Raw genomic sequence first — 11,197 nt, 5'->3', positions numbered from 1 at the left:
GTCGACGACGACCCGCGCTCCGCGCGCGCGTCGCCGCGCGCCGCGGTCGACGCCGCGGCGAACATCCCACCGACCCACCGACCGACTTTCGCGGTCGCGTCCGCGCCCGTCGTCGCGCGCGCGCGTCGACGACGACCCGCGCCGCGGCCTCGTTCGCGTCCACGATCGCGCGGTCGCTCGCGCGCGCGCGCGCGTCGCTCGCGCCGACGTCTCGCGCGCGCCGCGCGTCGTGCGCGCGCGCGAAAGGATATTTTAAAGGTAAAAATCGACCCCCGCGTCCCGGTGTCCAAAGGTACGCGTGCCTTTGGCGTCGATCGAGGTTTTCCCTTTCGACCGATCGCGCGCCCGGCGGCGCGCGGGAGGACGCGACGCGACGACGACGCGACGATGTCCGACGACGCGCGCGCGGGAAGTGGGATGACGGCGGAACAGCGCGACGCCGCGTTCGCCATGGCTGGACAGGAGATGGAGTATCGCGTCGAGCTGTTCAATCGATTGGTCGGGGCGTGTTACGACAAGTGCATCGATAAAAAGTTCAAGGAGGGAGACCTGAACGTGGGGGAGAACTCGTGCGTGGATCGATGCGCGAGTAAGTACTGGGAGACGGTGGCGATCGTGGGACAGATGCTCGGGGCGCAGGGGGGGGGGCGGTGAGCTCGTGGGACGCGCGGGAGGGGATGGGACGGCGGAGGCGACGCGCGCGGACTCGGATGTGATTGTTTGTAACGTCCCGTCGATGATACTCTGGTGATATACGATGAACTGATGGCTAGTTATTGATGTGTCTATGCGCTACGCGGATGGGAGGTGGAGCTGGCGCTCGGCGAGCCAGGCGGCTAAATCCGCGAAGCCCTCGACGCGCGCGTGCCCGCTCGGATCGTATCGCTCGGCGTCGGGAGCGGCGTGCGCGGCGGTGAGGCCGATTTCTCGAGCGTTTTCTAGTAACCACTCGCACACCTCGCGGTTTCCTCTCTGACTCGCTTTGTGCAGCGCGCTATGACCGTTGGCGTTGATAAGATTGAACTCGACGCCGAGCGAGCGGAGGTATTCGCAGCACTCGACGCCGCCTGGGCCCATGGCGGACCAACACGCGCAGTTACACCCGTACGCATTGCGATGGAGATAGTCACATCGAGCTTGTTCGACGAGATATCGCATAACGTTGATGTGTCCCTGCCAACACGCCCACGCGAACGCTGTGGAGCCGTCTGACGTTTTGCTATCCACGTCGACGCCACGCGAGAGGAGATATTTCACCACGTCGATATGGCCGTTTCTCGCCGCCCAGTGCAAGGCGCTGCGACCGGCGTACGATCGTCGTCCGTTCTGCACCGCTTTTTCGGGATCCATTCCGCACGACTCGATGAGAAACTTGACGCACTCGACGTGACCGCCGCCTGCGGCCCAGAGCAAGGCGTTGCTCCCGTGTCGATCCACCGCGCTCGTCGACGTCGGATCCCAACCATCGCGCACGAGCACGCGCAGAGACTCTAAATCACCGCGACGAGCCGATTCGAGACCTGGTGAGGGAAGCGCTTTGACGCGCCGCGCCGCGATGAGCGCGTCTAGCACCGAGTGGTCGCCTGAGCGCGCGGCGCTCACACCCGCGCTCAAATCGTCCTCTCGAGTCTTCTTCTTCGACTTGTTATCCACGTACGCCGCGTCCGCGCCGTTCACTCTCGCCTTTAACGCCGTTGACGAGATCGCGACGAGCGCGTTCCGCTCGCGATCGACCGCCTCCATCGCCTCGGCGTGTGCGTCCGCGTGCTTCGTCTTTCGATGCCACCACAGTCCTCTCTCGCCCCCCGTCACGAATTTCCCGCACTTCGAACACATCGCCCGCCCCTCCTCCCTTAACTCGGCGTATCTCTCTAAGGTACACGCGTAAATCGTCCCCGAATCGCTCCCGTCTCGCAATCTCGCGTCGGCAAAGATCGCCGTGTACGTCTCCGCCGGTATCGCGTCCAGCGTCGCCTGCGCGAGTGTCCGAACCGTGTGATCTCGCTCGACGCCGTACGGCGACGTCGTTCGAACCGTCGCTTCTGGTGAGCTCTCGTCACAGTTCACTGTTCGTAGAGCTCTGAATAACGCGCCAGCGACACCGCATTCGACGTCACATTGTACCGACCCGCCGCCGGTGCTCGACGTCGCTCGAGCAATCTTCGACGGGTCCGTACGCTCGAGAACCGCGCGGGCGTCAGCGTGCGCGTGCGACGCGGCATCGAGAAAGATGTCTCGAATCCGCTCGAGCGTCTCTAGGGACGGAGACATGGCGGCAGCCGTGCGGGCGCGTCGCGCGCTGAGGCGACGCTCGCAGGACAGTTTTACTTTACAGCGACTAGTCGACGGGAGTCATCAAAATCTGTTCGATCTCGGAATCGGTGAAGTCCATCGTTTGCATCGTTTCAAGCTCGGACTCGGTGAGCTCGTTCACCATTTGGCATCGTATGAACTCCTCGGCGAGGGCGAGACGCTCGACGTAACGCGTGGAGAAGATGTCGATGTAGTACACGGCGCCGTTGTACACGGAGGTGCCAAAGCATACCCACATCAGAGCCGTGTGGGCGTAGTAATTCAGGTAGCAGAACGGAATCGGAATGAACGTGACGATGGTGTAGCAGAGCTGGAACATGACGAACACGAACTTGGTCTTCCACGTTTTTGGATCGAAAAATTCATCAGTGCCGAAGAGACCGATGCCGCGCATTGTCTTCAGGGCGAATTTATTAGCCGCAGATTTCCGATCACTCGCAAGCCAGCGGAGTGACGTCATCAGCGCGGGATCGGTATCGAGCTTAGCCTTGTCCACATACTCCGTCTTCACGAGATAGAGCGTCTGCCAGAGCAGGTAGGCGAGCATGGGATACACCATGAGATCCAACGAGCCCTGCAACACGGTCACATCCGAGTCCAAATCTGCCACGCTCAGCCTGTTCTCATCGTCCCCGAACCCGTACCATCGACCGCACCACGTCATCAAACACGGCATCGCGTGCACGAACACGCTCTGCACTTTGTCCACGGAGTGAAATACGAGCGAGTTCCTCCACAAAGGAATCGCCAACAGCACTGGCCCGTTGGCGAAGGCAAAGATGCACCGAAACGCCGTCGCGCTTCTCCTCGTCCACAGAAACACCAGCACGCTCACGTTCGCAAAGTAACAAAAGTCGTACAAAAAGTATTGCCACCGAATCATTCGATAGTACACCGCCCTCACGCACACGATCGCTGGCATCGCGAATGCGTAGAACATCCAAAACTTCTCTGGCGCTCGCGTCGCCACGTACTCCGTCATCATCAACCCGAACACCCCTACGCAGAACGACACCTTATCGATCTGTCTAATCACCCTCGGAATCTTCACAAAATCCCGCACTCGCGTCTCCGCGCTTCCCGTTACCGCTCGTCGAACCGCGCTCTTCCCGCGCCTCGACGTCTCTTCCTTCGCGCTCTTCAGCAGTTCGCCCGATTTACGCCGGATCGCGCGTGCCACCGCCTTCGCGCGCTCCCTCGCGCGCGACAACTCATCGACGGTCGCGTCATCGCTCCTCACCGACCGCGTTCGACGCATCGCGCGCGCGGCGCGAGCGAATCCTTTCCCCGAGCGACCGTTACGAATCGAACCCGCGCTCTCTCGCGCGCGATCGCCGCGCGCGCGCGACGAGTGGCTCTACGACGCCGCGCGTGCTCTCCTCTATCGCCCGATACGATCGGGAGAGGCGGACGCGCGAGCGCGGGATTGACGCGCGCTTCAGTCCATGGCGCGCGCTTTCGACGAGGACCAAGAGCTCGCGGTGATTCGCGCTCGGCGAACGTGCGCGGCGACGCAGACGGCGCTCTTGTGCGCGATCGCAACCTTTGTGATCGTCGTCGTCGTCGAGTTCGTGTGGGCGCGATGAACGTTGGGATCGGCGACGGTAGCGCGTGATTCGTCTGTGCTTCATCATCAAAGTGAATCGACATGATTCGAGAGAATCGTCTCGCGACGACGATTCTGGACGAAATCACGCGCGCAACGCTGACGAATGGAAGCGCTGTAATACGTTACGTCGATCGGGATCGATCGGAGGGGGTGATCGAGTCGACTGAGGACGCGCGAAGGCTTGCGCGGGCGCTCGTGCGCGTCCGAGCGTGCTCTCCGGACGAGCGGACGAGGCGATTTCAGGTGGCGGAACGGCTTGGATGTCGCACGATTCGCTTGAGTACGCGTCGTGAAGCCGTGAAAACGGCTGCGGAGGCGACACATGCGGCGTTGAGGAGCATGGTGGTGAGAGGTGGGTCGGCGAACGCTGCGTTTCGGTCGTCGCATCCGAACGTTTCGCCGGCTGTCGTCGTCGTCGTCGATGATGAATCTTGCGTTGTCGTGAGCGTCGAGCCGACCAACGCGCACACGTTAGCGGTTTGTTTGAGGAGTGGGTTTGGGGCGTTTGACGGCGCAGATCGGAAGTCGTTGGCGGCTTTGCAGCTGTGCCGAGGCGTCGCACACTGCCATGAGCGTCAACTTGCGCTAGGAAATTTGAGTGTCGACGAGACGTCTGTCTCGACGCTCAGTGGTGGTGCCAGAGGGACGCCGTATGTTCAAGTAACCGGGATGTATAATTCGCCCCATGCGCGCGCGGTAGGTGTCGGTGGTTCGAGAACGTTCGAGGTGTCGGCAGAGAGCGCCTTGCGAGTTCGCGAGAACTCAGACATTAGAAACATCACCGCGGCGTGGCGTGTGGGCGCCATCGGAAACTTGGAGTACGTCGTGAAACTCAACGAAATCGCGAGACGCGATAAGGACCGTTCGAATCACACTTTCGCACCGTGGGTAATTGATTTCTCTGAGTTTCCGCTCAACGCTGATGGCTCACTCAACGGCTTGAGAGATTTGACAAAGACAAAGTTTCGATTGACGAAGGGTGATGAGCAGTTAGATTTTACCTATCGCAACACAATGCCGCCGCACCACGTGAGTGGCGATTGTCTTAGCGAGCTGGGGGTGTGTATTGCGTTAGCCAGGCGAACGCCTCGCGCGACGCTGGCGCATGTTGTTCGCGCGAACGTCGTCGCCGACGAGTATCCGAAAGATTTGTCTCGGCTTTACCAAGTTTTGCCGGATGAAGCACCTATTGAGTTTTACGTCGACCCGCTAGTATTCAAGTCGATTCACGAGGACATGAGCGACTTGGCCCTCCCGACCTGGGCTCGAGTCGGGGAGGATTCGGCATCATACTTCATTAAAGTCCACCAAGAGGCTTTTGAATCGTGCGTCGTGAGCGAAAACTTACATTCTTGGATAGATTTGACTTTCGGCTACGCCACGTACGGCACGGCTGCTATCGATGCGAAGAATGTGATGGTGCCTGATAGCAATCGCACGCTTCCATCATCAGGTGGGAGACTTTGCCTGTTTCACACGCCGCATCCTAAGCGAAGTGTCGGCGTCGTCCCACGGTCTTTATCCCCTCGCGGCGGTTCGGAAAGCGATGCCCTGGCGCTAGCGACGACGATGTCGACGATGTTCATTACGGAGCCACCTTTGAGTGTCGCTCAGGACGATGACTTGCGGGCACTGGGTCGCATATTAGGCGCCATTTACGCGGGAGCGCCGTGTCCCGAGTTTGAAAGCGCAGCTCCTTCAAACGGACTCTTCGAAGAGTCACCAATGAAATCAGTCAGCGAAAGTCTTTTCGAAGATAGAAAAGTCCACGCGAAGACGGCTTTCAAGTCGTATAAAGCGTGGCTGAGTCGCATGCCCGTCGAAGCGCGAGACGTGGTGAAGCTTCTGATGGACTCGGCGAAGCCCATCGGCGCCGCCGCCGTCCGCGACTCGGTCTTGTTCTCTCAAGATATCCGGTCGGCCGCGACGATTCTTGGAAACATGAGATCCGCGCACGAATCGATCGCGGCAAGAATCATGGTCGCAGAGGCGGGACTGAAAGGAGCCTCAAACACAGTCTCGCGATTCGTTTTGGAAGACCTTTGTCCTGAAATTGAAGAGTACATCGTGGCACCGTTCAGTGAGACTCAAGAAATGCAACTGGCGATGAGCTTCTCGCTATTTGTCCAAACTGCGTGTGATGTCGCTTCGAGACGCGACATCATCAATACTTTGTTCCCACTGTTCGTTCACGCCCTGAGCGCACCCAACTCAAGAAACGTCGAGGGACCGACGTTGAAACGAGAAATGTTCCATCTGAATGTTCTTCGATGCATCCGAAGGTCTATCGGCGCAGCGACGTTTAATCGCGTCATGATACCCGTATTCATCGCGTGCCTGCAACCAAAGTTCCGTTGCAGCTCGGAAGAGATCGAACGTGTCACTCAAGCATTGGTTTACGTGGCGAGGACGACGCCGTTGCCAATTGTTCTGCGTCGCATTGTAGATGTTCTGCACAAGGCACTGAGGAACAATCGAGACGACACTTCCAGCGGAGCACACGTGATCGTCGCGGATGTCTTAACGTCGATAAGCGAACATCTCGGACCCCGTGCTGAAGAACTGATATTACGGACCTCAATGGGGGCGCCTTCATCAATTCTGGAGAATCTCGATGACTGGCATCCACAAAGCCCCGCGACGGGCTCGACGAAGTCCGAGTGGAGTTGGCTTCCTCGTGTGTCACCCTTTGACCGGGACGACGGCATCAATGACGATGAACTTACGATGTCGCAAGTTCTCGCCAGTGCCGGTGCCGTCGATGACGAGCCGTGGCGCTTGCACGTTGAGGCGCTCACGTCGTGGCGAGCGCACAGCCAACTTGTCCGACCGTCCGCACAGGCTCTCGACGTGAGTGCGGACGAACGACTCTTCTTGACTCACGGGGCGACGTCTAAATGTGACGGTATCGTGTGCGTGTGGCGAGCGAGCGGGCCCAGGGGTGACGAAGAAGGCGCGATGACCAAGTACAACGGGCACGCCAAGGCGACAGTGACCGCCAGCGCGTTTCTCAATTTCGCGAGGGACAGAGAGGGTGACGTTTCTAGGGCGTGTTCGTGCGACGATAAGGGCTATATTCAAGTATGGAATACGAGTGGCGCCCACGTTTGGCAGTTTTATGCACGGGATTCGGACGGATTCCAATCACTGCGCGCGTCAGACGCTCGTGGCGAACACGTCATCGGTGGAACGACAAAGGGAAACGTCCTCATCGCTGACGCTTGTGCAGGTAGAGTGGTTCGACAATTCTCGTGTCCAAACTCAAGGAGCGTGAGCGCGTTATACGTATCATCAGATGGTGTGATATGTGCAAGCAATCGGGACGGATACATGTATGGATTTGATTCAAGAGCATCTGATGAGAACGTCTTTGAAGTAAAGGCGCACGACAGTGGGATAAACAAAATCATCTCCGCGTCGAACGAGCCACATGAATTACTTACCGCATCGAGCGACATGACGGTTGGACTCTGGGACATGCGTATGATTGGTGGCGGGCGCGATGCAAAGAGGCGATATGACGGGCGATTACGTACGTTCCGTGGGCATCAACGCGAGGTGCGAGACATCGCCGTCAGCGAAAAGGGTGATGTTTTCAGCGTAAGTGGAACATCCATCGGGATATTCTCTTTGAACTCTAGCACGGAGCAATTCACAAGATTCGCTCCTCTCTCAGTACACGGCGTGAGTACACCGTCGGCGCCGAAGAGTGGCGCCGAGCAATCTGCGTTTAGTGCAATTCAGCTCCTCCCGAGCTCGCGTCTATTCGCGATGCTGAACGAAGACGGATTGCTCAGCGTGTGTCACTAGAATTGTACTTGTAGTATTAATGGTACAAGTACTTGTACTAGTACCGGTAACGAGTGATTCAGCATTGATCGGCGGGTATGCGATCGTTCAACACACATTTACACGTCGTGTTCTCCACGAAGAGACCGTCTGCGCCACAACACGCAGCAAAGTCGATTCCGGAGAATTGGAGAGCGTCGGAATCGCCCAAGAATTTATTCGTCGGATCGAGACGACTGACTTGACATCCAAAATGACAAAATGATACGCCGTACTCCTTGGCGCCATCAAAGCATCCTCGTTTCGGAAACCCAAACTTGCCCCAGTGCAAACGTCCGTCACATTTGTCTCCGCGTAGGATGGCCACAGCAGCGTCGAATCGCGGGTTCCCCAGCGTATCAAACACTCGAGAATATTTGACAAAGTCCTCGATGTTGATGTATAGTGTGCCGAGACGACCATGCGCGGGCGATAGCCACGCACTTTCAGGTTGGATGAATCGAAGCAGAGCCTGGGATCTGAAACCTAGATTTAATTCACGATCATCGTACAGCGCCGTCTTGAATGCCTGCATGCAGTCGCCAGCCTTTGTGAACGGTACGGCAACCTCGAGCTGCTCGTATCCGTAACGTTCATGAAGCAAATACTGCTCCTCTGTCATGGACAAGAAAGAATCGCGCTGCTCGTCTGTCACTGGCGCAATATTCAGAAGCGTTGCTCGTTTCCAAGTTCTCGCCCAAGCCGACGCCATGCCTTCCGATCCCATCAGCGTCACTGGGCTCGTAATATCACGTGCGCGTGGCGGCGAGTCACGAACCAAACTGCCCGATGATAGTGAGCCGAAATTCACGGATGAGAGCGCGCTCGAAGCTGAACGCTCGTCGTAGGCGGTGAAATTGAGCGCGCCTGGCTTTTCTCGTTGGAATGTGATTCGGGACATTTCTTGCAGTGGTGTGTACCAAAAATATTGGGTTTCATCTAGCGCTCGCACCTCCGGCTTGGACATGGCGCACGACCACTGCGCCTTCAAGTCGTCTGGATATTGTTTCGCGCACGCACGCGTCGCTGCTTGCACGTGAAACATCTCGACAACGAATGCATCTGGCGCGATGTCTTCGTTATTGCGAGTGATGCGAGAGTTCTCAACCACCCGAAGGCTTACGTCCACAACGACGCCCAATCGCCCAACATTTGCCCGAAGTGATTCAAACAGAGCCGGCGATGTCTTTGTCTCGGCGTAGTGCTCGACGGAGCCGTCCGCAAGCACGACCGTGACGGCGACGAGCTGCGATGACAACGAACCCGCGCGCAGGCTCGATCCATGACTCGCTGTCGCCACCGCACCGCCGATGGTTTGATCGATGAACCACGGAAATGCAGGAAGCGTATAACCTCGACTCGCTAACCCATCGAGTAAATCTCGTGTGAGTAATCCCGCGTCAGCGCGAACGACACGCGCGCGCTCGTCAAGTATCCATCGTGTGCTCGATTCCACCGAGCGCACATTGAGTAAGTCCACGCGCGTCCCACCGCGCGCAGGACAATACAATCCCGGGTGCCAAGAGTGCCCCGCGCCGTTCGCACGCACCGATTCGCTCTGCCGAACGATCTCCGAGACGTCCCGAACGCTCTTCGGCGTCGAGCTTCGCACGCCGCGCGCGCACGGATGTTTTCCCTGAAAATTTGAAGCATCCCTCGGGTGCTCCGCGTTCGCCACCTTCGCGAACAGTCCGAGAAAAAACACTCCCAGTAAGAAAACGATTTGCTTTCGCCGCGCGACGATGACTCGCATCGCCCGCTTCGCCATGACGAGCGTTCGCGCTCTGACGAGCGTCTCGAAGTCCCTCGTTCACACGACGCGAAAATGTCGTTTCGTATCACATAGACCAGATACCCTTCAAAATACGCGGATAAAATACTTGAACTTTTGGTTATTAACTACACGGTGTCAAAAACCCGATTTTCTGCGTGCTTCTTCAGCTTCCTCGCGATCGCGCGCGCGGCACTTCGCCCACACGTCGTCTCTCGCGTCTCAAAACACGCGGGCGCGAAAGATGGACCGCGTCTTCCCCGAGGCTTTGTCTCCGCTCAAGGAGGCCGACAGAGAGGTGTACGACTTGATTCAAAATGAAAAGAAGCGACAGATCGGCGGCATCGAGCTCATCGCGAGCGAAAACTTTACCAGCGCGCCCGTGATGGAGGCGCTCGGCTCGGCGCTCACGAACAAGTACTCGGAGGGGCTTCCCGGTGCGCGGTACTACGGTGGGAACGAGATCATCGATAAGGTGGAGACGTTGTGCCAAGAGAGAGCGTTGCACGCGTATCGCCTGGACGCGAAGGACTGGGGCGTGAACGTGCAGCCGTACAGCGGATCGCCCGCGAATCTGGCGGTGTACACCGCGCTTTTACAACCGCACGACCGTATCATGGGTTTGGATCTGCCGAGTGGAGGACACCTGACGCACGGATATTACACGGCGCACGGGAAGAAGATTTCGGCGACGAGCATCTTCTTCGAGTCGTTGCCGTACAAGGTGGATCCGAAGACTGGTTTGATCGATTACGAAAAGCTCGAGGAGAAGGCGATGGATTTCCGACCGAAGATGATCATCTGCGGCGGGTCGGCGTACGCGAGAGATTGGGATTACGCGCGATTCAGGGAAATCGCGGATAAGTGCGGGGCGATGCTCATGATGGACATGGCGCACATCTCTGGTTTGGTCGCTGCGGAGGAACAGGCGCAACCGTTCGAGTACTGCGATATCGTCACCACAACTACGCACAAGTCCCTTCGCGGTCCTCGGTCGGGGATGATCTTCTTCCGTCGAGGCGTGAATGCGAAAACTGGTAAGGACTACGACTACGAGTCGCGCATAAACATGGCGGTGTTCCCGTCGCTCCAGGGCGGTCCTCACAACCACCAAATCGGCGCTCTGTGCGTCGCCCTCAAGTACGCGGCGACGCCGGCATTCAAGGAGTACATCAAGCAAGTCAAGGCTAACGCCAAGGCTCTTGGTGAACGCCTCGTCGAGAAGGGATACTCCCTCGTCACCGGCGGCACGGATAACCACTTGGTGCTCTGGGATCTGCGCCCGCTCGGCCTCACCGGGAGCAAGATGGAGTACCTGTGCGATCTCCTGCACATCACCCTGAACAAGAACGCAGTGTTTGGCGACGCGAGCGCGCTGTCCCCGGGCGGTGTACGCATTGGCGCTCCCGCGATGACGTCTCGCGGCTTGGTGGAAAAGGATTTCGTCCAAATCGCTGACTTCCTCTCCCGCGCCGTTGATTTGTGCTTGGAGGTGCAACAGAGCCACGGGAAGATGTTGAAGGACTGGAAAAAGGGCTTAGACGGCAATCCCAAGGTCGCGTCGATGCGCGCCGAGGTTGAGGCATTCTCGTCGGCGTTCGACATGCCCGCCTTCACGAAGGAAAGCATCGACATTTAGGTCAAATTTTTAAATAAGAACAGTTTCGTCCTGCATT

The 11,197-nt window shown here is 58.1% G+C and overlaps 6 protein-coding genes across 6 annotated transcripts; 3 read left to right on the top strand and 3 right to left on the bottom strand.

The window, feature by feature from the left end:
- Window positions 1-387: 387 nt before the first annotated feature.
- OT_ostta03g00970 (Mitochondrial import inner membrane translocase subunit Tim10/Tim12) lies at window positions 388-654 on the top strand (the record flags this gene model as incomplete). Its single annotated transcript, XM_022984691.1, has 1 exon — window positions 388-654. One exon carries the CDS (start codon window positions 388-390, stop codon window positions 652-654), a length of 267 nt encoding a protein of 88 aa, XP_022838429.1.
- Window positions 655-792: 138 nt separating this feature from the next.
- Window positions 793-2,271, bottom strand: OT_ostta03g00960 (Ankyrin repeat; the record flags this gene model as incomplete). Its single annotated transcript, XM_003077959.1, has 1 exon — window positions 793-2,271. The coding sequence occupies one exon, from the start codon at window positions 2,269-2,271 to the stop codon at window positions 793-795; it is 1,479 nt and encodes a 492-aa protein (XP_003078007.1).
- Window positions 2,272-2,338: 67 nt separating this feature from the next.
- Window positions 2,339-3,571, bottom strand: OT_ostta03g00950 (Protein of unknown function DUF2838; the record flags this gene model as incomplete). The annotated part of the gene is made up of 1 exon (XM_003077958.1): window positions 2,339-3,571. One exon carries the CDS (start codon window positions 3,569-3,571, stop codon window positions 2,339-2,341), a length of 1,233 nt encoding a protein of 410 aa, XP_003078006.1.
- A 690-nt stretch (window positions 3,572-4,261) lies between these two features.
- Window positions 4,262-7,732, top strand: OT_ostta03g00940 (WD40 repeat; the record flags this gene model as incomplete). Its single annotated transcript, XM_003077957.2, has 1 exon — window positions 4,262-7,732. One exon carries the CDS (start codon window positions 4,262-4,264, stop codon window positions 7,730-7,732), a length of 3,471 nt encoding a protein of 1,156 aa, XP_003078005.2.
- Window positions 7,733-7,790: 58 nt separating this feature from the next.
- On the bottom strand, window positions 7,791-9,518 carry OT_ostta03g00930 (FAD linked oxidase, N-terminal; the record flags this gene model as incomplete). Its single annotated transcript, XM_003077956.1, has 1 exon — window positions 7,791-9,518. One exon carries the CDS (start codon window positions 9,516-9,518, stop codon window positions 7,791-7,793), a length of 1,728 nt encoding a protein of 575 aa, XP_003078004.1.
- A 247-nt stretch (window positions 9,519-9,765) lies between these two features.
- OT_ostta03g00920 (Serine hydroxymethyltransferase) lies at window positions 9,766-11,160 on the top strand (the record flags this gene model as incomplete). The annotated part of the gene is made up of 1 exon (XM_003077955.2): window positions 9,766-11,160. One exon carries the CDS (start codon window positions 9,766-9,768, stop codon window positions 11,158-11,160), a length of 1,395 nt encoding a protein of 464 aa, XP_003078003.2.
- Window positions 11,161-11,197: the final 37 nt, after the last annotated feature.

The sequence above is a fragment of the Ostreococcus tauri genome, assembly GCF_000214015.3.
Source record: "Ostreococcus tauri WGS project CAID00000000 data, contig chromosome 03, whole genome shotgun sequence".
NCBI classification, from domain to species: domain Eukaryota; kingdom Viridiplantae; phylum Chlorophyta; class Mamiellophyceae; order Mamiellales; family Bathycoccaceae; genus Ostreococcus; species Ostreococcus tauri.
Note: the sequence above shows the minus strand (reverse complement) of the source record. Positions and strands in the feature narration are given on the sequence as shown.